At 35.5% G+C, this 27,682-nt stretch overlaps 1 protein-coding gene across 1 annotated transcript in view; it reads left to right on the plus strand.

Moving 5' to 3' along the window:
- Fmn2 (formin 2) overlaps positions 1-27,682 on the plus strand; it is a 352,705-nt gene that overhangs the window by 67,737 nt on the left and 257,286 nt on the right. Inside the window, 2 exon segments of the mRNA XM_015483532.2 lie at positions 13,189-13,336; positions 23,250-23,305. Coding sequence (XP_015339018.1) covers positions 13,189-13,336; positions 23,250-23,305 — 204 coding nt within the window.

Here is a 27,682-nt window from a genome sequence, read left to right on the forward strand (position 1 = left end):
TTGTTAGAGTTCACCTTCAGCTAACACCTTTCAGAAATGTTAGTTCTAGTGTGTGAAGTCTGGATTCTGAGAGGGGAGTCTTAAAAATTGTAAATGCAGTTTCTTACAGTATTTCTTTTTGCTTAAGAAAATATTCATTTTAGGCATTTGGATATCCTCTTCTGTGCCCCAGGTTGAGACTTGTTGACATTTAAATATTAGACTGAATTACTGAATCACTGAAGAGCATAGGTAGAACTGTTTGTGCAGCACTAGCAGAGGGATCCATGGACTTTGTAATGAGTGTCATTGTTCTGAACTGACCCCTACTAGCAGCACTTTCTTATTCCTTCTTATGAGTGGGAGCCAACCATGAATGTGTCTACTGTCTATAAAATTCAGTCTTGATCTTTGATCCTCTTTAGGCCCAGTGTACCCTTATCCAGCCTTTTGATACTATGAGCCAATTTTTACAAAGTGAATACCCCTCTTCAAAACTCTTACTCAAAATTGTTTGTTTGTTTGTTTGTTTTTGGGGGGGCAGGGGAGATACCCAGGGGTGCCCTACCACTGAGCTACATCCTCAGCCTTTTTAAAATTTTTATTTTAGGACAAGGTATTGCTAAGTTGCCTAGGCTGACCATGAATTGGGATCCTCTTGCCTCAGCCTCCTAAGTAAGTAGAATTATAGGTATGCACCATAGTGATCTACAGATTTTCTTTAGTAATACCATATTTTTTTGAAAGCCACTCTCTGTAGGACTTTTTATTTTTTTGGATCTCCACTATCACAGTATTACCAGCACCCCAGCCATGGAGCCTCTCTGGATCCCAGCTAGACAGATTCTGCCGCCTACTCACATAAGAAATAGGCAAATGATTGAAAAAGGAAAAAAATGTGTTTTGTGCAGTGTGATCAGACTGGGGAGAAGCAGCTAGATTGCTTCTCAGCTTGTTCCATAGACGCAGTTACAATTTACAGAAGCAAAAACCAGGTGAGAGACTTAGACTTATGTAAATTTAGCTAGGCTCTATTTTACCATGCTTCTGTTCTCTTAGCATGAGGATGTATGGGATGCAGAAAAGCAGTTATCAGGAAGTTATTTTTAATTTCAAAGGGAGTCTGTTCAATAGTGCTAAGGAGTGGTATGTGTGTATGTGGTTGGGGCAGTTCCTATGACAGCTTCATGCCAGACTCTCATCTTTCTGTGTCTATCCCATATGCTGGGGAGCCTCAGCACAGTGGGCCCTATTGCCTGTGCCCACTTCTGATTTGAACTGGAGGAGTCAGCACAGACAGCATCCCTAAGAACTAATGTCTTGCTAGGATATCAATTTAGGAAATTCTATTTTTGGAACCTTTGCAGCTCTACTAAAGCAGATCCATGAAGAGAGAAGACTGCTATTCTCTTGGCATTTCTCAGCCTTCTGACCTTCTGGAGTGTCTACTTTGCTTTTCACCACCTCCTGCTCCCTTACTCAGAGCTGTCACATTTATTATTGGAAGAAGCCACAAAATAATGGCATTGAAATCCACTCAACTTTCCAGAGGTGCAGTCTGAGCTGCTCACTCATTTTTGTTTGATAGACTTTTCATTCCCCACCATTGCTGCCTGTTTTCATTGCTTTCCTCTCAGCACCCACTCAGCCCACTCCCTCTGAGCTGGGGTGATTTATCTAATGTTACTGGGACTTTTAGTAGTTTTGTGTGAGTTTTTTCAACTTCCTCTTCTGTGAACTTTCTCTTCTTGGGAGATTCCTGGTTACTTATGGTTTCAACCATTATTTGGTTCCGTATAATCTGATAGTCCCATTAGTATGTTTAAAATAACATTTAATATAGTTAAAATAAAATATGTATCACTTTTCTTTACCTCTGGTAAGATTTGAGGCAGTTAACCAATGTGTCCAGAAAATTCCCCTTAACTTGGCTTGCTACAAAACAGTATTTTTCTTTCTCCCTTCTCCCCCCCCCCCCCCCCCCACCACCCTGCTTAAATGTAGAGGTTTCCCAAGGTAAAGTCCTTACTGATTTATCCTTCTTCCCCCTGCTGTCCTTTTATCTCCACATGTATATGTGCTTGCATACCAACTTATATGCAGATTCTCACCTCTAAGCTCTTCTGCAAGTTCTGATTATGCATCTCTGTCTGCCTACTGACAGTCCCCACCTAGGTGTTTCACTGGCTTCTTAGATTTCAACACACTTGATGTTTACTCCTTTGTAAAATGTTGTCTTGGAGTAGCATGACTATTTTGCTCTCTCCCAAGCTCAAAAGGTTGCCATCTGCCCTGATAGACAGCACCTTGGCCTTTCACTGTGTCCTCAGTTGTTTAGTAGAACTGACTTTCCAGCCTTTGGAATTACCACCTGACTCAGCTTTCTGCCTCTTGCCTAGATTAGTTCCCCTTTACCTTCCTACTCAATGGCCAGGTCTCATTTATTTCACAAGCCTTGCTGATGGTTTTCCATCCCTATCTTTTTAATTTTTTTTTTTTTAAAGATGGTGTCTTACGATGCCCAGGATGGTCCCAAACTCCTGGACTCAAGTGATACTCCTGCTCAGCCTCCTGAGGAGCTTGCTACCACAGGCACATGTTTCATAATGTCTACCTCCTACCTAACTTCATAAATGCCCTGACTGTAATCAAGGCCCTCCTTGCTCCTGCTTTTCCTGTTTACTTTCCCTTCTTCCTGATTGGAGAGGTTCACTGTCCCCACATACCCCACAATTCTCTATCCCTGATTTGTTGATTTCACCCTTTTCTAAAAGTTCTTCTTTCATTGTTTTTAACTTTTAAGGTAATACATTTTCAAATATTTTTAATTTCAAATTTTACTTTTCAAATAGTTTAAATACTTCTTCCTGGAAGATTTTTATGATAACTTCAACCAGAGGAAATGTTACGTTATTTTCATCTACCATGACACCATGGTATGGGTACATTTCTTGAGGGTACATATGATTTTTCTGTCTTATGTCTCTGTATGTTTATACCTTTATAATAGTTCATGGAATTTTGACCAAAGGGCTATTGGATTTTTATTTTAGACATACAAAGATTTGAATTTTAGCTCACTTGCCTTGTAGTTAATATGGTTTGGGGCAAGTTAGTTCCCCTGTCCCCACCCTCCCCGCCCCCCTCCCCTCTCCCACATGTTTAAATTGAGGAACACAGAAGGGGTTCTGATTGTTAGGGGACAGACAGATGAGGATGGTAGGAACACAGGGTTAAGAGAATAATTCCATAAAATGGGCCCAGTATGCTGACCCAAACATGCTTTCTTTTTCAAAAAGCAATTTACCTGTAGCCAGCCCTGTCCAGCCTAAGTGGACAAGATATGTTACATTCCTCAGCAAAATACCTGTTTTCTGCAGGAAAAATGCAAACCCAAAATAATGTTGATAATGGGAACCTGAAGGGGAGACTCAGAACCAGATCTTGAAACTTGTGGAGACAAGGATAATTCCTCCTAGCCATAAAATCTATAAAAATATGTGGCTAAGAATCCAATTAGAGAGCTGGGGTTGCAGCTCAGTGGCAGAGTGCTTGCCTCACACAGGTTCAATCCTCAGAACTACATAAAAATAAATAAACAAAATAAAGATACTGTGCCCATGTATAACTAAAAAAAAATTAGAAACTGGTCAACATGGGCCAAGGTGGCCTAGAGTTGACATGGTATTGGGGCTTAAAAGTCTGATGTTATCAAAAGTCAAAAGGTAGATCTGGGTGGAACTCTCTAGGTACTTTTCCTGGATCCCCAATAAAACTGGAATGTAGGAGAGGAACATGATCCCTCTCCTCTGTGAAAGGACTCACTCTCTCACGTGAGGGTGTCCCCTTTCACTTTCTTATTCCGTCAATAAACTCATTCCTGTTATTCTGAGCCACATGCCTAGAATCTTTCTGACTTGATTATAAGAATTGAGGTTTGAGGGAGAATCTTTATTGCTGCCTCCATTTCTCAGAAGGCCCCAGCTCTGTAACATGATGAGGATCAGATAAAATATTAGGAACCCATGTAAGACAATGTTACAAAGTGTCTGGTAAAATTCCCAACTGGATTTGAGTCTTGGCTTTACTGTGTATTTATCATGTAACACTGGTCATGTGTATTTATTATGTAACATTTATCATGTAACATTGTCTTATTCCTAGGCCTTGGTTCCTAGTTGGTAAGATAGGGAGTTAATGATGTTTTCTAGGTTAGCTATAAAGGGGCTAGTGTCCAGAGCCATTTTATCATTGTTTTTATTTTCGTATTCATGTCAGGACTTTCCCAGGCAAAAGTTGGACCTATCTTTTCATTTAATCATACTCAGTTCTCAAAATATACTCCTTGAGCTCTTTATACTCATTATCCTTTTATAGGTAAGGAAGCCTCAGCTAAGTCTTTAGAAGAAGTTGCCTGGTTTGAATTTCATGCATTTATTTTTTTATTTTTTTTATTTTTTAATATTTATTTTTTAGTTTTCGGCAGACACAACATCTTTGTTGGTATGTGGTGCTGAGGATCGAACCCGGGCCACACGCATGCCAGACGAGCGCACTACCGCTTGAGCCACATCCCCAGCCCCTCATGCATTTTTTGATAGATAATGATAAAATCATCGTACAGTAGGGGTTCAATAAGTGTACATATTCACAGGGTCTCCCCATTTAAGAATAATATAGTCCAGATCTTAGGAGATCATGTATTTTAGTCATGGTAGGGAGGAGACAGGACAATGTGGGAGAGAGAATCAGAAACAGGAGATACAGGCACAAGTATTACAATGTGCTGTGGAACACAGGAGATATAGCAGTTACTTTTGCTTGGGAAAGTGGAAGGATGGCATTTTGAATGTGCTCTTGAAAGTTAAGTAAGAGTTTGAGAAAATTGAGTGATTTTTAAAGAAGGTAAAATAAGTGAGTTATTTTGAAGAAGAAAATGAATTTCTGCCTCAGACATGGGGTTCTGAAAGATCCTGGCACATTAAGAAAATGGTAAGTCACCCTCATGGCAGAAACAAAGAGTAGTTGTGAAGGATGGAGTCACTGTGCAGAACTGTTACAGCATGAGGGCTGGAGGCTAAGCTTTCTGCTTGTTGGGCTCCAGAGATATATGGAGTCAAATTTGGCAGGAAAATAGGTTTTAAATCAAGCCAGCTTTGAAGGATGATAGTTCCCTCTTTGGAAAACTGAAGGACCAGGAAACTTTTATAAAGAGAAGACCCTGCAAAGTAGGAGAAAAGGCAGGAAATGCACATATGCAGATTTAGTTAGCCTGTGAGACAGAGGACCTGTTGGGGTATCAGGCCAAAGCAGGGGGGTAATTTCTATTCTCAGCTTCTTTAGTGTCTCTCAGACCAGAGGAGCAGCCTTTCAGTCTCAGTAAAAGTCGTTCTTAATTTTATCGTGAGTCTGCTTCAATGGGAACAAACAAAGAAGGGCAGATGGCCATTATTAACACTGTCTTCACATACACACCAACAGTTCAATTCTATCTTGGAATCATTAGAAATCTCAAAGATTTTCAGTAGCAAGAAATGAACATACTCATCTTTGTTTTTGATGACAGTTCCTTACTACATGGTGGAAAGGGAACTTCAGAGATGTGGTGAATATCAAATCTTTAGTCTAAGAGTCTAATGCTGTTGGGATGAATGAGAAGTGAATTCTACAGCTATAATTGACATGGAAAGGATTGGTTTTGGTGACTTTCTGGATTTAGGAGGTATAAGATTTTCAAAGATCAAAGTTTTTAATTTGGGCGATTGGATAGAGTAATACTTTATTCAATACCAATTTTTAAATTATATGCTTAAAACTTTTGACGAACCATTTATATTTTGTTAGCCCATAAAACAAGTCCCTAGTTATATAATAGAGCTACTGTCTGGATACTGGCATATCAGGCCTAACTATATGCCTTAATCTTTTAAAAATAGTGACTGAAACTGGAGATTTTTATAAGTGTTTATTGCAGAAGGAAATGTTAAGGCAGATAAACCACCATTAGTTTAAATTCTAAATCATTCTTGACTTACAAAATATTTATTTTAGTATACTTAAAATTTATTGATTGCATGCTCAGAAAACTTAAGTGCCTGCCACAGAGTTTCTCTTCTAATTCATCTATGTTGCTCACGCTGCATTTCCAAAGGAAGTGTGGAAAATAATGCTGATTCAGGAAACTGGTTCCAGTAATGGTGTGGGAGGCAGAGATGGAAGGTTTCAGTCTCTGAATTAGAGACTGTGAACTGGCTTCATAGGACAGATTTTATTTTATTTTATTTTTTTTTTGTAAGTAATTTGGGGCAGCTTTTTTAGATAGGCTAAAGGTGGCAGAGTGGAGATCCTAGTTGGCCATGGGACAGTAGGAGAGACAGTCTCCATTTGTGGTGGGAGGGCCTCATGCAAAATAGAAAAGGTCTGTCGGGATTTGTCTTCAGACAAGATAAAACAAAATGTTTTGACCAAGAAGATGGAATTTGAACATCTGCAGTTTAGTAGGAATCACTGATGCAGTGAGATATGTATTAAATTAACAGATGCAATTACTAATTGCCTGAATAATAATACATAAGCAACATAAAAAGAAAAGTAAGACCTAGAAACAAAAAAGATTCACTTTGCTAATTTGAGCAGGCTTTTGAAATCTTTAGAAAGAATGGCAGAAGAGTAGCTATTTAGTTTTAAAGTGTACTTACTTTTAATTATACTAGGTGAAATCAAGAAAATGAAAGTTAAGAAGAACTTTGTGTGATAAAAATCACTTAATTATTGTTCTTATAAAATAATAGTTCTACCCAATGGTTTACATTATTTAATATGATAAATTGTTCTTTTACAGTGCCATGTTAATAACTAATAATTCATGACTATTTTCTGAAGCTACAGAAATGTTTATAACAGCTAATACGGAATAGAGAAGTTGCTCACAATTAATTTCCTCTGAAGAACCAAAGTTTGTGTGGAGTTAGATATCTTTGGGAGTATGTGGCTTCATTAAAATGGCACTTTCTTAGACATTGTTATATTACTTTAACACTTTCCTTGAAATGTCAGTCATTGAGACAAATAGATTTTCTTACAAATATGTGTTTCTGTTTTCAGTTCTTTCAGAAATATAATAGAAAAATCCTAAATTTTATGTCTGGGTTATCTGAAGATGAAATTAGTACATGATTCTAATAACTATTATTAATAACTTCAGTTGACAGTATTTATTGAATGCATACTATATATTGAGGCACCATGGTTTGCAAAATTTCTTATAATATCCCCATTTTTTAGAGGAAAAATGAGGTTCAGAGAGATTAATTAACTTGCAAGATTAAGATTAGGAACAGGCTTGGATTTTTTTTTTTTTTTTTTTTTAATGTGGTGCCTGGGATTGAACCCAGTGCCTTATGCTTGTTAGGCAAGCACTTTACCACTGAGCCACAATCCTGGCCCTCTTTTTTTTTTTTTAACTGCAGGATATCTTCCTAATTGCTGCAAGATTCTGCTATTTTCTTTTTTAAATTTCATTCTGCTAGGTAATCCTAGAGATATGTTAAATATTTAATCCGGCCAGGACTAAGTTAAATTCAGCTTGGACTTTTAAAGAAAAATTATTTTTCAATACTTTAAAGTATAATAAGCTCTGTGTATTATAGGAAGGCCTAAATGCTTGGTTGGGTAGAGGAAAATCTTGCTTTGTTTTCTGGACTTGATATAACCTCGAGTAAGTCAGCTGACTTTCCTGGAGGATGTTCAGAGCAATATTGATGTTATATAATTTATTATCAATGCCAGAAGGTTGGTTAGACATGTTTCCTCCCTAATGTCTGATTAGGAAAGAAACATTTAGAGTGATTTTATTTATTTATTTATTTTTGGTCTAAAGGTCAACTAACAATTCAAATATCAAGTTGAAAGAAATGAACTTTTAAATGTAGTTCAAATACTTTTCCCCATGCCCAAATTTGATCTACTTACTAAGAAGTTCTTTCAAGACCTCACCCTCTTATGAGTGCATTATTGATCTAGTATGCTCTTCCTGTATTCTGTGCCTGATTGATTAATAATTAACTTTCTTCTGGATCCCTAACATATCCCTATTTTGTCTACATTCTTGTAAAGTCTCTAAGTGATAAAATGACAGGCTGAATACTGTTAATCTAAGTATTTAAGTTCATATATAACATCTCTTAAGAATTGAACTAATTAAAATCTTGTTTGTATGCCTAATAATGTCTGTTATTCCTTCTTTCCTATCTTAACTCTTGTCATGAGTACCTTCATTTCCCAACCAAACACTGTGTGATGGTGTCTGATAAAAGAACTCACATGATCTTTTCTTCCCCACTGATTCTCAAGTAGTTAGGTCAACAGTACTCATAGTTTGACCAATTGTATCCTCTGTGAAGATTATCAGAATCAGGAATTACACTATTTCAAGTTCCCTATCTTCAGTTTTTATGGGAGTTATGACATTTATACATGCTCTCCCCCCGCCCCCTGCACACACAACCCGCCCCCCCAAAAGACATCATGAAAGCAAAGGCCAGTTGTGGGACCCTTTACAGTTTCTATTTTGCATGATAGTTTTGGTAAGTTACATTTTTTTCTAAGAATTTTTCCATTTTCTCTAATTAAAAAATTTGTTATAGTTATTCCACTATATTCTTTTTTTTCCATTTATCAAAAATGTTTTATTTGTTCTTTTTAGTTATACATGACCACTATCTTCTTAATCACTTGGGTCTGTATGATACCTTTCTCATTTCTGTTTTTTTGTAGTGCTGAGGATCAAACCTAGAGCCTTCTGCATGTTAGGCAAGCTCTATACCACTGAGTTATATTCCCAGCTCTTCATATTCTTTTCTTTCTTTCTTTTTTTTTTCTTTTGTACTGGGGATTGAACCTAAGGGACTTTACCACTGAGTTGTATCTCTGGCCCTTTTTATTTTGACATAGGGTCTCACTAAGTTGTTTAGGGCCTAAATTGCTGAGTCACCCTGAGTCTCTTGAGTGGATGGATTACAGGCATGGGCCATCACCACCACCACCACTCTCCATTTTCATTTCATACATTGGTTATTTAAATCTCTACCTGATTATACCTGTCAGAGGCTTTCAGTTTTATTTATTTATATTTTTAGAGGACTTCTTTGAAGGCTACTTTATTAGTACTTTTATCTATTTTCTTCTTTGAACTACATTACAAGGGTTTTGTTTTAACTTAATTATTGAGATGCATATATTTTAAACCATTTTATTCCTTTAATATGTATATTTAAACCAAAACATTTCTCTTTCAACATAACTGACTACACCCCAAACTTATGGCATATAATATTTTCATTATAATTAATTTCAGAAATGTTTTCTGGTTTTGATTTTCTTTTTCTTGCTAACTTGAGAATTTTCTCGTAATATTTTACCTTTGAGATCATAATATGTCTTAGGGTAGACTTGGTTGATATAAATTTTACTGGTGACCTTTGACCTTTCTGTATGCTTCTGGATATTTGTATTGTTTTCTAGGATTGGGGTGTTTTCTATTACTTTCTCTTTGAATAAACTTTATACTGTTTTGTCATGTTCAAGTCCTTTTTGAACTCCAGTAACTTGAATATTTGTTTTTAATGACATCTCCAAGTTCCTATAAGTTTTCTTCATTCCTCCTCATCCTTTTTTTTTCCTTCTCTGTTTTTTCCAATAGTCTTTTTTGAGCTGACTGATTCTTTCTTCTGTTTGATTTATTCTACTATTGATGCCTTCTATAATGTTTTCAATTTCGCTTAGTATATTTTTCAGTTTAAGGATATTTTTTAATTGCTTCCATCTCGTTGCAAGGATTCTCTGTTATGAGTATTGAAACATTTCTCTGTTTTCTTGAATCTTGTTGAATTTCCTTCAAATAACAGTTTTAAAATTTTTCATGTGAGAATTCACCAATTAGTTACCTTTTGTTCATTTTCTTGCTCTTTATTTTGAATGATACTTTAGCTCATGGTTCCCAGAAATTTGTTTTGTTTTAAAATGATTTATTTATTTTTTCATCCTTTCTATCCTTCCCTACCCTTTCTCTCCACTTATCCCCTCCCCAACTCCTTTCCCCTTCCCCTTCACTAGTAGTTTCTACTTCCCTGAAAATTCTTGCTGCTTGTCTGTGTCTGGCATGGTCTGTGCATTGAAGGGTTAGGTATTGATTCCAGACTTTATAATTTTGCTTTGTTTGTGCCTATCTTTCCAGAAATTCTACATTTCTTATTTTCTTTGAACTTGTTATCACTTCCATTGTTTCAGCACCAGATGTCACCCTAAGTCCAGGTTTCTCACAAGTCAGTCATTGGTGTGTTGCAGTTTCAGCACTTCGGGGAATTCCAAGCACTTGTTTGTCCCAAATCCATCTTTGGTGTGTTGTTCAGCATGAAATGGAAAAATCTAAAAAGGCATAGTCCATTTCTTTCTGCAAGCACTAACCTGGGAGGCCAGGGTAGTTTGAGATGCTCACTAAAGTCACTGGCCTATGAGTATATGTTTTTATATAAAACCATGTAAAGACAATATTATAGTGTTAAGTATTTGAAGATCAAGACAGAAATATAAATTATAAGTGTGAAGACAATGCAGTTATTTAAAAAATCTAATTATGTTATTTATAAAAGGGTGTGAAAATAATTACAGCAAATTAAGTAGTGATTAAAAATGGATTGTATTATATTATGGTACCGATTACTTACTGTTTTTCTGATCTCCCCCACTGCAACACAATTTTAAGGTTATATTATAATTTTTTAATAATTACATGATAAATAGGAAAAAAACCTTATGAGTTCAATTCAGTCTACTGTCAGTAGATCCACTTTTTATCCATCAGTCATCTTATAAGTGATTTAGATGAGATAAAGTAGACACTCCGCCATTTCTCTAATAGTAATGATACTTTATTGCCACTTAGTGCAAAAGGTGTTTGAGAAGGTATGAATTTAGTATAAAAATTTAGTAAGAAGGGATATGAAAAGATAATGAAAAATGTGCTGCTATTAAAATCTTTAAAGAAGAAAAAACAAAAGTAAATAAACAAACAAACAAACAAACAAAAAACTGAGGTGGACCACAAAGGATTAAGACTAATCAAAAACATTCTGAAGGGCTGGGGGTATAATTCAGTGGTAGAGTGCTTGCCTAACATGTGTAAGATCCTGAGTTTGGTCCCAGCACCACAAAATAAAACATTCCGGAATCCCCAAAATTGTGGCAGACAGGCCACGTACTTATTTCTAATAGCCAAAATGAAAAGCACATCTGATCAACCTAATTCACATTGTGTCTATGACTAAAAAAACAAACTCAAAATACCATCCATCTATTTAATTCTTCAGGTAAAGGTGTAAAATTCTAACATGAAATGACTGTATCTTCAGAGCCCTCCTAAAGATAACAATACGTGATGGGATGGGCATTTTTAGCCATTGGCAGTGAATGGGCACCTTATCTCACAGGTCACACCCAAGCAAGGTTTGGTAGAAGCATTTCTTTTTGAGATCAGTGTAACAAGGTGGAGAGCCCTCTGCTGGCATGAAATATATTTTATCTATGCAACTAAGGGGGAGATTATTTAGAGTGTTTTAAAAAATCTGTGAACTATGTACTTGGAAGCAATGTTTTACACTTTTATTTCTAATGAAAACTTTTGATTTTTTGTGGGAGATTATTCTTTCTGAAATGTCTAGGCCCATTAAACATGGGTCCTAATGAAAGCAAATCTCAAATCAAATTCTGTCAGACATAGAGACATTTATTAAACAACATTAATGTGCACAAAAGTCCTCTGGAGAGGTCAGAGCATGTCTAACTTGCTACTTGGGTAGGTGCTTGGCCACACCTTTCATGAAAAGTCTGGGTGAAACAAACACAAAAGGAGATGAGATTCTGTGCCTAATTGTTGTCAGCAGGCAAGGAGACATCCTCCTAAGCTACTGGCTGGACATAGCACTGTCCTTGCCTGAGACTTACCCTTTTCAAATATGGGCATATTCTCTAATGTCCTAGCCTAGTGATTACAGTATGGTTTTTGTTTATATTTTGCATTTCATCCCTGCTATATTGTTTTTCTCATTGCTTTATTTGGTGTCAATCAAAAGGTGTTAGGGAACTCTACCTGAATAAGAAAAATTTCACAAAAAGAATATAGGGCACACATATTAAGCAGATACATTTTAACATGGTCAAACAAGTTATTGTGAAAACCTAGTGTCAAGTTTTGCAAGGTGTTTATGGGATTCAAGTGGCTTCCTTTGTGAGTTGTCCAGTTTTTCTTCTGGTGCTAAGTATAGTTACAAGCCTTCACATTATGTCCAGAATCAGTTGGCTGGCAGCTGGCAAAGCCTTTTTAGCCAGAAGATCTCTGTCTAATTCTTTTACTCTTGGCAGGTTCATTTACTTTTTTATGGTTTCTCTCCCAAATAGCTTCCAATCTGGGTCCAAAATAAGGCAATTTTCTGAGTCTTGTGTTGTTGAAGGCAAAGAGGCTATTATTGTTTTTGTGGCACCAAAGTACAACTTATACTCTGAGTTTCCCACAGTGTAAAAACAGTTTTTAAAGGGATATCAGTTCAGTGTTGTGGCTCACGCCTGTAGTTCCAACTAGTTGGGAGGCCAAGGTAGGAGGATCACTTGAGCCCAAGAGTTTGGCAGCAGCCTGGGCAACATAATAAAAACTTATATCAAAAGGCCAATAAAGAAATAAGCAAACAAATAAATAAAAATAAAAGAAAAAAAATAAAACCCATAAAAACAAACAAACAAAAACCACAGATAAGGGGACATTCAAATGAGTTACAACGGGTCTGGGGATGTGGCTCAAGCGGTAGCGCACTCGCCTGGCATGCGTGCGGCCCTGGTTCGATCCTCAGCACCACATACAAACAAAGATGTTGTGTCCGCCGAAAAACTAAAAAAAATAAATAAATATTAAAAATTCTCTCTCTCTCTCTCCCTCTCTCTCACTCTCTCTTTAAAAAAAAAAAGTAATATCTCATATTTGATAAAGAATTAAAAAAAAAAAAAACAAATGAGTTACAATGCCAGTTTAGGGAATTCTCTAATTAATTAGCATACACCTTATTTATGTGCTTTACATAGAAATGCTTTGGCAAGACTTAAGACTCCTATTTTTCATGATTGGATTGATAGTATTTATAATTATTTTATTTTTAAATATAGCAAGATCAACTTTATACCTGGGCTGCAGTCAGTCAACCCACACACTCACTGGATTACACAGAAGGGCAGTTTCCCAGGCGAGTCCCATCTATGTGGCCACCGTCAAGACCTCCTGATGAAGAACACAGGCCCAAGGATGCTGAAACAGGTAGGATATGGGACAGTGAGTGTTCTGAGAATGTGTATCGTAATGAGTCATTGCAGTGCTTATTGGGTGATGAGTCTGTGCTTCTACGTATTTTTAAGAATCTAACCTGTAGATAGCCCAATTAAAAATCACTGGGAAGGTTGTGCAGTTGAAGATTCTTATACCTCATGCTCAAGAGTGTTGAGTTAGAATTTCAGGGGATAGGATATTGGAATTCTTCATTAATTGCTGTGTATATTGAAGTTTGGGAACCACTGCCTCCATGCATCTCAGTTGGAACCACCACTGGAGGTTGAAGCTCCACATCTTGTTAGGACTAAGATGGCCCTGAAGGGACATTTCTATCCACTGCCTTCAAAAGGTAGCTGGACCTTACCTTTTCCTTCTGAATCTCTTCATTTACTGCTTTCTTTTTACTTAGTTCTTTTTTTTTCCCCTGTAGAAATAACTGGGAGAGAGAAAATAGAGATATAATTTTATTAACTCTCAATTTTAAATAATTCTTAAATTATACAGCATTCAGATATATACTCTTTTTTTTTTTCCTTTAAAATTTTTATCCCTGTTTTTTTCTTTCTCTGTTCCTGTTACTGTCTTAAACTATTTTCTGTTACTGGCTGGAAAGATAGTGTGAGATTGGCATCAGTGTTATTTGGAGAAATTCAGTAAAATAATTACCTTTAAGCCAGAATCTGTGAAGGCATTTTGTATTGTTATACAGAATTGAGAATCATATTTGTGCAGCAATGCTTTATACAATTTGTTTACTTTATCCCTTGTTTTTGCTTCATTTTGTCATAATGAATGCCCAACTTCCTCTTGGTAGACTGACCGGAAATAAATATTGTCTTCTAATGTATGAGTGAAAAGTAAATAGAAGAGTATCGGTGCTATTTGTAGAACTCTTCATACCAACTTTTTAAAAATGGTAGCATGGATATTAAGAATTAAGAATTTTAACACTCCCCATTTGCTCCACTGAGAGAGAAATAGTCATTAGAAATTCAATTTGGACTTGTGGTGAAACAGTTAAAACACAGGGGCATGGAGCTTATGCTCTGCCACTTAACAGCTTTGTAATCTTAGGCAAATTTTCTAATTACTACACTCTGTTTCTTTATCTATAAAATGGTAACGAGAATAGTGTCTACTGCAAAGGGCTATTTTGAGGATTGTGCAAGTTCATGTAAAGCATTAGAATGCAGAATGCTCTGCCTGATTCAGTGTATTGCTAAAATAATAAATTTTTTTATTATAGTTATGTCATGTCATTATCTTTTTTAATGGGTTCCCTTTGAAATTAACAGTGACTCACAGTGTTAAATGAGTCACTGTTAAAAAAGTTTTGCAAAGGGAACCCAACTACCTCTTTTTTTTCTAAGTCTCTGGGGCATGTGTTTATTCCTTATTTCTTTCCACCAGTGCCCGCAATACGAGCCTACACTTAACACTGTGTGTCCCTTTTTAAATGTTCATTGCTTTAACACACTGCTTAGTATTCAATAGATGGGCTATACTTCCTAGAATTAACAACAAATGGGAAATAGAATGTAAAAAATCTGTTCCATGTGGGACTGTGTTTATCAAAACACTCATAGAGAGCAATTGATCAGGGCTGAGACAGATTTTCTTAAAAGAGCTTCAGAGATGAGAGGATTCTAACATGATAACACCTGAAAAAAAAAGCAACTAAATACAAGCACTTTTATTTTTAAAAAGAAAAACACACAATTAAATGTATCAGTCCCAATACACACTACTGTATTTATGTCAAAAGTTTATTGTTAAAAAATTTAGAGCTATTGATGTAGTAGAATCAACCAATTTCTTGGAGAGCCCTTTAAACATTTGCTCATAACCTGTGTTTGTATCATTGATTGGGGTGATATTTTGATGTGTTCTTCTTCCCTACTGTGTTTTTCTCAACCTTTCTAACTGAAACATCTATATTATCTTCCACATTTTGATGCACTTTAAAAAAAGTCATGAAACGTTTTCAGTTACTTCTAAGTAACTGAAGGAGCACTTGATTAAAAGTTGATTGAAAGTGATCATCTGAATTTTAGTTTGGTAAAGATGATAGTTGGAATTTATACCAGGGAGTTTATAATCAAGATTCTTTTTTCATTATTTGATGTAGCTTGAGAAATACGAGAGCAAATAATTTTTAATACATTAACTTGTTTCCCTTAAAAATATGCATTCTTGAAGGGGACGGTGGAGGTAAATACAAAGTAATTTAACAGTGACTTTTTTTCTCCAATTGATCTGTTATCCATCCAAATAGCCAAAAAACATTCATTTCTCCAAAGTGATCTAGTGGTGTTTTCTGGGTTTTTCCTGCTGTGTCCCCTTTCTAGGGCTGGGGTTGTAGCCCAACAGTAGAGCACTTGCCTAGCAAGTGTGACACACTAGGTTCAATCTTTAGCACCCCATAAAAGTAAATTAAACAAAATAAATGTGTTGTATCCATCTACAACTAAAGAAACTAAAACAAAACATGTGTCCCCTTTCAATTTGAATTTATCTATTTATTCATTTATTTTTTATTGATTTAAAAAAAATAAATGACAGTGGAATGTATTACAATTCTTATTACACATATACAGCACAATTTTTCATATCTCTGGTTGTAAACAAAGTATGTTGACACCAATTCCTGTCTTCATACATGTACTTTGGATAATGATGTCTATTACATTTCACCATCCTTGCTAATCCCCTGCCCCCTCCCTTTCCTTCCCACCCCTCTGCCCTATCTAGAATATCTAGGAATAGATATTCCCCTCATGCCTCCCCACACCCCATTATGAGTCAGCCTCCTTATATTAGAGAAAACATTTGGCATTTGTGTTTTTGGGGATTAGCTAACTTCATTTACCATTATCTTCTCCAACGCCATCCATTTACCAGCAAATGCCGTGATTTTATTCTCTTTTTTTGCTGAGTAAAATTCCATTGTGAATATATGCCACTTTTTTTTTATCCATTCATCCACTGAAGGGCATCTAGGTTAGCTCCAGTTTAGCTATTGTGAATTGTGCTTCTATAAACACTGATGTGGCTGTGTCCCTGTAGTATGCACTGTGTCCTTTGGGTATAGACTGAGGAGAGGGATAGCTGGGTCCAATGGTGGTTCCATTCCAGATTTCCAAGGAATCTCCATACTGCTTTCCATATTGGCTGTACCAATTTGCAGTCCCACCAGCAATATATGAGTGTACCTTTTCCCCGACATTCTCTCCAACACTTATTGTTTGTCTTCATAATAGCTGCCATTTATGACTAGAGTGAGATGATATCTTAGAGTAGTTTTGATTTGCATTTCTCTAATTGCTAGAGATGATGAACATTTTTTCATATATTTGTTGATTGATTGTACATTCTCTTCTGAGAAGTATCTGTTCAGGTCCTTGGCCCATTTGTTGATTGGGTTCAATTTGAATTTAAAGTAAAATAGTTCAATGACTTTTTTCTTTTTCTTTTATACTACTGGGATAGAACCCAGGGCCTCACACATGCTAGGCAAGTTTTTTGTCACTGAGCTACATCCCATTTTTTTTTTTTTTTTAATTTTACTTTGAGACTGGATCTCACTAAGTTGCTGAGGCTAGCCTCAAATTTGCCATTCTCCTGTTTTAGCCTTCCTGGTAGATTGGGTTACAGATGTATACCACTATGCCCAGTAACTTTACTTCCTTTTGAAGAAGGAGGACTTGCAGGTCCATCTTAGAAAATCGAGAACTTTTTTTGTTCCTCATTTTTTTTTCTAGCTCTTTTAAAAAATTGGTCATTAATTCACATATTTAGCTAGTTCAGATTAAATGCCTCTTTTGTTTTTTCACATATCTCACTTTAATTTTTGCATGATACCCTCTGTAAAATAGTTTTTCTTTACCTTCATATATTAATGAAAGAATAACCCTTCTTCATGTCAGTTTGAAGTGCTGAGACTGAGGTGATATCTTGGTGCCTCATCTCACCAGTGAGCTACAGAAGGATCACAGATTCCTGTGAATCCTTGCTTCCCTTCTGGCACTCTGTGCAGTCCACACATCTCCACCGATGGGCTTATGGTATGTCAACTCTCCTTTTGAATTCTATAGAAGGCCTCGTGGAAGTATGGGCCGGCTGGAAAGAAAGTTACTATTACTATTGGTGTTGGAAGCATTTATAAGGAGAAAATCTTTCCATTTATCTTGTTTTCTCTTTACTTTTTCTCTCTTCTTGTCTCCTTATGTATAGGATGCAACCACTCCACCCGATCCCCAGTTGTTTTTTTCTGGAGTGCTGTGATATTTTATTTATATTTCTATCATTTTCAGGATCTATGGATTATAATTTACTTCCTTTTACATACACACCTTCCTATAAAATCCCATCATTTCAAGACCTTTTGGCACATAGTATATACTTAACTATTTGAATGAATAAATGAAGATCTTTATTTTGGAAAAGATCTAAATAAATAAAATACCTGCTAAGCACACAAGTGGTGCAAGATTAGAGGGAAAGTCTTGTGTGTGTACTGAAACAGTTCCTGGACCATTTTAGAGGCTCAAATACCAAGTGTTAAAGATCATTTGATGGATATATAAAAAAATCAAAGAGATAATTAACTTGAATTTTTAAATTCATGTAGGATAAAAATCAAACTGTGTAGATATGAATAGGAATGTGATCAATCTTATTTCATCAATAGAAAACCAAATCCCTTACCTTTCTTTGAAATCAATGCCCAGAGAGCAAATAAAGACTTATTTTGGAAAGGTAATTCATATACAGAAAATTATAGAATGAAAAACATATATGTATGTATATATGTATATATGTATATATACATGACTTGAGTGTAGTTCAGTGATAGAACACTTGCCTAACGTGTACAAGACCCTGAGTTGGATACCCAGCTCTGCAAAAAGAGAAAGAAAGATATTGTATGGAAGATGATCTGGTAGAAATAAGACAGAAAAATTTCTGAAGATAGCCTAAAAAAAAAAAAAGTCTGTTTCTGTGCTGGCTGGATGAATTGTAACTCACCTTTGCTCTACAAAGGATTTGAGCAGCTTATAAATATCTATGTCTAAAAAGATCATAAAGAAATGTATCATCTAAAAGGAATTTAGGATAGAACAATAAAATGAAGTGGAGTTAAACTAGAACACTGAAATGTATCTTAGAAATTCCTACAGTTTATTTTAAAGGTGCTTGGAAATTTATCAGAGAAGAAAGGGAAATATGAACAATTCTGTATGATCCTCAATGTCCATGAGATTGAAAACAACAGTTTCTCAGAGACACACAACTTTGATGGCCTCTAATAATGCCCCCCCCCCCCAATGCTTCTGATGGTCCCTAAGAGATTTTGTGTGATGTAATGCAATTGTAGTAATATAATTCATTTACATGTTTTGTCTAAATGCTTTAACACATATTTGTGGGAATTCTGTAAAGGACCAAGGGTAAATTGATAGTGTTCTATCCCTCTGAGTGTCTCACTTAATCAAAAGATAAAATACAGACTAGAGGGACTGTTTCCAGCAGAGAATGCTTGTGTGTTTGCGCATGCATGAATATGTGTGTATATTTAGGGGCCAGTAAAACTGAACAAATTTCTCTTTAGCTAGCTGAATTCTGGGTGTGGATATCTTTTGTTGACAGTGAGGAGCAGATTCATGCTATTAAATAAATAAGTAAGCAGAACATAAGTTTTATTCCATTTAGGAAAATTTAAATGTTTAACTCCATTTTCATTTCTCGAGGACATAGTATATCAGATTAAAAACATATACCATTTATTAAGTGAACCAATCATAAGGCATGCTGTTTAAATGAAGTTTAGTGAATTTTCTTTCAATAAAATTTACTAGATTTGAATCAAATTGATGTATACCATTAGAGAAGCTGAATTTAATAATTTTATATATATTTAGAAATTTACATTTAAGTAAATTTTATATTAAGTAAATTATATAAAGTAAATTTAAGTAAAAGTATTTTTACTTAAAATGTAAACCTGCTTAAGACTTCTTATTTTTAGAAGGCATAGTTGATATAGTTGAAAGGGGAAATTTTTATTTTCCTTTTTTATCAAAGATGTATATCTTATTCATTATCTTGTTGATATCTCTACAAATATGAAACTCATATGTTTTGTTTTATGAGTGATGGGCTTATTTTATGATAAAGAAATTCCTTCTGAAAATATTGGAATTGTATGTATCCCAGAATTTTAGATTATGCTCAGAGTTGTATGAAGTAACTTTTTAAAAAAATAGAATATTTAAAGTTCTGTCCGGAATTTCTGTCTCCCTTTTTGCTTCATAGTGATTTAAAAACAAAACAAAACAGAACATTTAGTTTCTTAAATTTTCAAAAGGGTGAGTGAAGGCGGTGGCAGTTTTTGTATAGCCCTCTCACTGAGTTATTCTCTGAAAAGAACAACTCTACTCGATGAATATTTAGTAAAGATGGCTTATCAGTCTCAGAGCTGGTTAAATGGTTTAACACATATTTGTGGGAATTCTGTTAAGGACCAAGGGTAAATTGATAGTGTTCTACCCATCTGAGCGTCTCACTTAATCAAAAGATAAAATATAGAATAGAGGGACTATTTGCAGCAGAGAATGCTTGTGTGTAAACATGCTTAAGACTTCTTATTTTTAAGGCAATTCTGGAAAGTGCCCTGGCTCCTGGGAGGAGTAGACTGTTGGTAACAAGTACATTGGTTTATGTGAGTTGATCACTTTCATCCAGGGACCCCTATGAGTGTTAAGATAAAACTGAGTTCTCAACTCTACCTGCATGGAGATTCTAGTGTTGAGACCTTACTCAGGAGCCAGTTCATTTATTTGTTCCAATCATGCCAACTTTTCTAGGCTACTTTTACCATTTCTTGGGCTTTCTTTATTTTTTTTTCTTCCTATGCCTTCTTTACCATGTTTTTTCTCTTTTATTCTCTATCATTTTCCTTCCCTTTCATATTTTTATTTCTTAGCTGTGTTCATTCACTTGCCCTTTATTTTGCAGTAGAGTTATTCCATGCATCTTTTTTCTTCTCAAAATCCTGACGCTCTAAATTTCCTACATTCCAGCTTCTGATTTTGAAGAGAGAATTTTGAGATATAAATTTTTCTTAAATGTGTGAACACATGGCTTCAAGGAAATGAAGAGAACAGTGAAAGGGATAAAGGTTAGAATAGGAGAATAAATTCCATTCAAGTAGCTATTGGACTGGAGGAAAACTGGGAATTTGGGCATAGGTATTCAGAATGCTTGATAACATTTATAGTAAGCATTGTTTTCTAATACATTGTTCTGATAAATTGCACTGTTCTTATTGACCACCAGAGTCAGAAGTTTGTTTTGGGGGGCAGATTACCAGGTCATAAACTATAGAAAAAAAAGCTATGAAGCATTGTATGCATTTCTTTTTCTTTTCTTTCTTTCTTTCTTTTTTTTTTTTTTTTTGTGTGGGTACCAGGAATTGAACTCAGGGCCACTTTACTACTAAGCCCCAGCCCCAACCCTATTTTGTATTTTATTTAAAGACAGGGTCTCACTGAGTTGCTTAGCGCCTCACTTTTTGCTGAGGCTGACATTGAACTCACAATCCACCTACCTCAGTCTCCCGAGCAGCTGGGATTACGGGTGTGTGCCACTGTGCCTGGCCCATGGTATGCATTTCTAATGTAAAGAACTACCAGGAGATCACTTGACTGTTCTAAGGCTATCAAAATAGAAACAACAAGAAAAGAAAGTTTCCCCTATATGTACCAAGGCAGGATTTATCTTCAATCTATTATTTGGGAGGATTTGGAAGTAATAAAACATAAGAGTCTTCCAGATTTGGGATTTAACTGTTGACTAGCTTTGATACTAAAGATCTTTATTCAAATTTGGTGAACTCTGGTGTTGAATTCTAAGAGTTTTTTGGAGTTGTCTGGAATTATGGTTGTATTTTAAGTCTACTTGTTTATGTTCTGCTGTCACCATAACATCTATTGGTGACTACTTCAAGCTTTTCTCAATGATTTTGTTTTGAAAAACGACTCAGCTAAAGTTCAAGAAGTAGCCAAAGGCAAGGCAAGTATCTTTGCTACCTCTTGTAAAATCCTTATTCTCTCTTTCCCTACCCAGCTCACCCAACTTTTCATGGTGGCACCCAGTTTCATATCTTGATCATTCTTTTGATCTTTCACTTATTCTCTTATTCATTCCTATAATTACTTAGTAAATATTTTAAGCAACTGCTATGTGCCAGGTACTATTCTAGATGTTTTGGAATATGATAGAGGAACAATTTTGACACAAGTCACTGCTTTCATGGAGCTTATGTTCCAGTGGAATTGAGAGATAATAAGTAGGCACATCAAGTAAATTGTGGAATGTAGGATGTGATGGTCCATGTTTTGGAGAAAGTAAAGACTGGGAATAGGGAATGTTGCAGGGTAGGGAGTTGCTACTTTAAATAGATCACTCCAGGAGGCTGGAGCAAAGTCCTGAGGGACGGGTCAAGGAAGCAGGGCATGCAGATATCTTGAAGAAGAATGAGCACTCTGAGCTTTAGAGAATAGCTGCTGTGGCTTTGGAGACCTGGTGGAGTAGGGAATCATTGGTATATTAGAGAATGGAGAGCTTGCCCAGGTAGCTGGAGCATAGTGAGCAAGGGGGAAAGGCAAAGGTGGTTAAACCTGTTAGGTATCATGGGCAGATCAAACAAGGCCTATGGACCTGTCTTAATATGGTGATATTCATCTGAGCACAATGAAAACTTTCAGTGTAGCTTAATGGTATGTTATCTGTTTAAATACTAAGTACTTTTTTATTATTCTGTAGCATTGTCACGTGCATCAGTTACAAAGCTATTGAATTGGGAATGTCAACATGATTGTGAAAAGTGCCTGCTATACTTTGTGTCCTGTATCTGGTCTGTCAGTCACCGGGAGCAATGTGATAGGCAAGAGACATAACCTTTAGTCTTCATCCTACCACCAACTGCTTGTGTTAACTGCTGGGGATTCTTATCTTCAAATACAGAGGGTGGATGAGATTAGTGGTTTTCAGGCATTGGGAACTCCTAAAGCCCCTTTAAATTTTTTAATTAATTAATTAATTTATTTTTGGTACCAGGGATTGAACCCTGGGACACTTTAACACTGAACTACATCCTCAGTCCTTTTTATTTTTTTTAATTTTGAGATAGGGCCTAAGTTGCTGAGGCTGACCTCAAACTTGGAATCCTCTTGCTTCAGCCTCAAAAGACACTGGGATTACAGGAGTGTGCCACCATGCCCAGCTTTATTTTTAAGTTTTTAAATTGCATTCAGGCTTCACTTAGAAGAAAGTTCCCCTCAGCTTAAACAAAATTCCCAGTGTGGTTATCTCTTTTGTTTTCCAGTGTGATGAATTTGCAGTCTCATAGAAGTTCAAATGACAATATTCCTTCTGAATCCTTTATTACTCAGTGTTTCAATAACAGTATTAACTATCTCTCATTGAAGTCAGAAGATAATATGTCAACAATTAGATAAGGCTTTTGAGATCCCATCCTTCAAGACTGAGGTGGCTTCCATTATATATGAATTTTAAATAAGTGACTAATATAAGTAAACATCTTAGTCAGTACTCCTAGCACAACAATATAGAGATTAGCACTGAGAAAAATAACTGTGGTTGATGTGCAGAGAAGGACCATTCCAATTTTTAAAAATAATGAATGACGTGAGTGTTTGTCATTATATGTGTTATATTCTGCATATAGTCATATTCTCATAATCCATTAATATATTTGGAAGAGAGACTGAATATTTTTAGTACTTATGGTTAAAGATATATTTTACTGAAAATTTTAATTTTTTGACTAAGAATATTTTTTTAAAGATATTGACCGCTTGCTTCCTTTCCAATCCAGAATCTCAATCTGCTATTTTGGAAACTCCGGAAAAAAGTTCAGATGCTGCCCAGCAGGTAAGGAGATCTTATTAGGATGTCAAATGTTTATCTCATTTATCTTAACATCATGACAGGCTCTGTGATTTATCTTCCAATCTGCTCTGCTGGCTGGGTTGTCTTTGTTCCCCTAAGCCTTTAGGGGAACTGGTCAGGCAGAAGGGGATATTTTCTTTTATTTGTGTTTTTCATGGAAAATCGACCTTGAAGTGGAACTGAGTACAAGTTTTTCAGAAGCTACATCATTCTATATCCAGCCAAAGAGCTGGGCCCAACAACAGCTGTCTCCAGCAGGAAAATCTGGCCACTTTAGGAGACTTCTCTTCTGAGATGGGCCTGGCTGAATAGTCCGATGGATACTTTCTTTAAAATAATCTTTCAGAGCTTTTCTAAAATCAAATAAGACTTTTTCCCCCCCTTGGTGGTGGGAGTGGGATTTAGGCCCTTGTATAGGCTAGGCAAGCAATCTACCACAAGCTACATTCCCAGCCTCTTAAGTTTTTAAATTGCTTTGGTGGAAAAAATATTATTTGGTATCTGTTTAAATCCATGGTGCTTTTTTCTGTTACAGAAGAAGCCAAAAGTTTTGTCTTTTTTTTTTTCTTGTGCTTAAATGGACTTATTATTTAAAAAAAAAATTGGCAAGGAAGATAATATTTTTTTGTGGAACAATAATTATGGATAGTAGTTGATATTTTATATATAAATTTTTTGGTTTAATTTATTTATACTTTTGTCCAACTATGCTTCTGAAAATAACTTAGTGCTGTTAGAAATCAACAGTAAAGGGGATGTTTGTTCTGTTGAGTGCGGTCTAACAGGAAAAAAGAGGACTCATACTTGTGTTCTACACCCAGATCTGTTTCTGGTTACTATGTAATGACATATGTAGAGGATCTGGGACAGTGCCATTCTCTGTAAATTAAAGAATTGTTCATCCTTTAAAACTCTTAAAAGCCTAAATTTAGAGTCTATTTGCTAAGTGAATAAACTAATCCCAGAAAGTCAAAGGTTGAATGTTTTTTTTCTGATATATGGAATCTAGTCTAAAATGAAAGAGAGAGAAGAAACAAGGATTTGTTTGGGGGGCTTCCATCAAAATAAAAGAAAGATCAGGGGAGTAGAAGAAAGGGATTGAGGGGAAGGGAGGAAGGATGGGATAAGGGAAAAACAGTAGAATAATCCCATCTAAATAAGAAAATAGGAGGAAGGAGAAGAGTAAGGCTAAGGGAAAGTACTGGGAACTGATATTCATGTATTTATAATTATGAATATGATATTTCACGTATAATTTTGTCAAAAGGAATCCTAGCGTTATGTGTAACTAACTTGAATCAATTAAAATTGAAGGAAAAAAATTTTTAAAAACTAACTTTCCATTTGAAGAAGCAGCCTTGCATCATACATGAAAATTGTGCTCCCCCTGGAGGAGAAATGAGGCATAACATTAGCATAGAAAATAGTCCATGATGTTTCACAAAAATACAGCATCATATGTGCTATTATAATTAAAAGCAAATCTGCTTGTAAGGGCAGTGTAATCAAGTTTTTTCAGCTTATTTGTTTTTGCCAGTGAAGGGACATACATCAACCTGGGGGTACTTGGAGAGGCATGGTGGACTCAGCTGATGGGTTATTTAATTAACTACAATCTAACCGAAAGTGAATTAGATAAAGCTAAAAAGAGGGAAAAGAGAAATAGTAAATTCAGTAAAATTAAGAAAAAAGAATGCCTTTAACACATCATCTCATTATTTTTTGAGCTTTTTGTTGTTATTAAGGTAGTCATGGTTAAATTGTTACCTGAAAGAAAATGTTAATTTTTTCTAAATTTTATGTTCAAGTGATACTTGACTGAATTCTTTGTTGTATATGATACTGCCAAAGAGAACCTAGACAAGAAGTATTCTGTAATAACAACATGATAAAACATGTACAACACTGTCTTCTATATTAATATTATAGTTATAATATCTTTAAAATACACACTCATGTGGAATATTATTATTTATTTATTTTTGGTACTGGGGATTGAACCCCGGGGTACTTTATTCCTGAGCTACATCCCCATTCCTATTTATTTATTGTTACTGGGGATGAACCCAATGGCATTTAACCTCTGAGCCACATCCCCAGCCCTTTTTTATATTTTATTTAGACACAGGGTCTTGCTAAGTTGCTTAGGGCCTCACCAAGTTGCTGAGGCTGGCTTTGACTTGCAATACTATTGCCTCAGCCTCCCAAGCTGCTGGGATTACAGGCATGTGCTACCTTGCCTGCTCTCATCCGTTTTTTACTTTTTATTTATTTTGAGTCAGGGTCTTACTAAATTGCTTAAGGCCTTGCTAAGGCTGGCCTTGAACCTGGGATCCTTCTGTGTCAGCCTCCTGAGTTGCTAGATTACAGCTGTGTGCTGATGCACTTGGCTTATGTGAAAGATTATTTAGTGACTTTTCTCTTTTCCTTGAGGTATGGTCTATGGTAAAATATATTGCAGTAAGCAGAAAACCTGGTGGACTAGGGGATTTAAAAACAGAGACTTAAGGGTGAAATAGATTGAATAAATATTCCTTATTTGAACAATGAAGTGTCCAGAAGTCAAGAAATATTATAAATTAATTAAGAGTTAATAATATTTGGAAGAAGTTGAGGTTAAGAACATAACAATGGCATGACTGACTTTTGCGAACGTTGACTCCTTGTTATAAGTGGTTTTTTTTTTTTAATGGACTGGCTCATTTTCGATGATGTTTTTTATTTTTCATAAAAGTCTAAGTAACTGACCATAAGGGTGATACAAGGAACTAGAGTTATCAACCTACTACTGTATACTTATTGTTTTACTATATTATATTGTGTATTCCTTACAATACTTCTTTAAAATAATTGTTTTAATTCACATTTTACTGATAGAGAAAAATGATGTTGATAGGAGGTAACAGTAATTTGCCTAAAGCCACAAAATTGATGAAGGGAGAAACTAAGATTAGAGCATATGCATTTGATTCTATACCTCTACAATGATAAAAACTCATACTTTTATAGTGCAAAGCACCCTAAGGCTGTTTAGTATCATTTTATTCCAGAACCATTAGATGGAGGAGATGAGAAATTAATTTTGTTGTCCTAATAATTTTAAGCTCTATTATTTATAAGAATTAGATGTCAAAAATCATAGAATTTGCAGGGAAATGGATGGCATTAGAGCAGATTATGCTAAGTGAAGCTAGCCAATCCCTAAAAAACAAATGCCAAATGTCTTCTTTGATATAAGGAGAGTAACTAAAAACAGAGTAGGGAAGAAGAGCAGGAGAAGAAGATTAACATTAAATAGGGATGAGAGGTGGGAGGGAAAGGGAGAGAGAAGGGAAATTGCAAGAAAATGGAAGGAGACCCTCAGGGTTATACAAAAGTACATACAAGAGGAAGTGAGGGGAAAGGGAAAAATAATACAAGGGGGAGAAATGAATGACAGTAGAGGGGGTAGAGAGAGAAGAGGGGAGGGGAGGGAAGGGGAGGGGGGATAGTAGAGGATAGGAAAGGCAGCAGAACACAACAGACACTAGTATGGCAATATGTAAATCAATGGATGTGTAACTGATGTGATTCTGCAATCTGTATATGGGGTAAAAATGGGAGTTCATAACCCACTTGAATCAAAGTGTGAAATATGATATATCAAGAAATTTGTAATGTTTTGAACAACCAACAATAAAAAAATTAAAAAAAAAAAGAATTAGATGTCAAGATACATTATAGATACATATAGGTATATTAGTTTACCTATACATTTGGAAGTTCGATGTGCTAAATTGTGATAGTTTTACTAAATTTAGTGTTTTATTGCCTTTTTTTTTAAAAAAAAGGCTTTATGATTTTTCACATTAAGCACCTTGCTCTTTTCTTTTTAGTCACTAGATGGCAGCTCTGTATCTTTGTAAATTACCACTGCAAAGGAAGTAAGAGGATTTAGGCCTGTTTGCTCTATATGAATAATAAATATTGCAGGTTTGCTTGTCCATCTGGTACTGCCTGCAGTGTTCTGTGGTCAGAATGAGATCCCCAGGACTGCTTGGTCAGCTCTGCAGCGGAGTTGGAAAGCATCTTTAGGTTTTTCTTCAGATGTGTGTTCAAGGCATGTGTTCTCTCAACTGAAGCTAATTGGAATTTATTAAATGAATTTTGACTTTACTCTCTCCCTGTAGTTAATAATTCTGAGAGCTCAATATCTGCATTAAAAAAAAAACAAATCTGAAAAATCTGAATTGTTCAAAGAATTATGTCATTAACTGAAATAGGACTTTCAATATTCTTCTCTTATCCTTTTGTATTTGAAATATTAAATCCTTTTATACTCTAAAGGATTATAAATAGTTAAGTGTCAATTATTTTGTC

Source organism: Marmota marmota, unplaced genomic scaffold, assembly GCF_001458135.2.
Source record: "Marmota marmota marmota unplaced genomic scaffold, marMar, whole genome shotgun sequence".
NCBI classification, from domain to species: domain Eukaryota; kingdom Metazoa; phylum Chordata; class Mammalia; order Rodentia; family Sciuridae; genus Marmota; species Marmota marmota.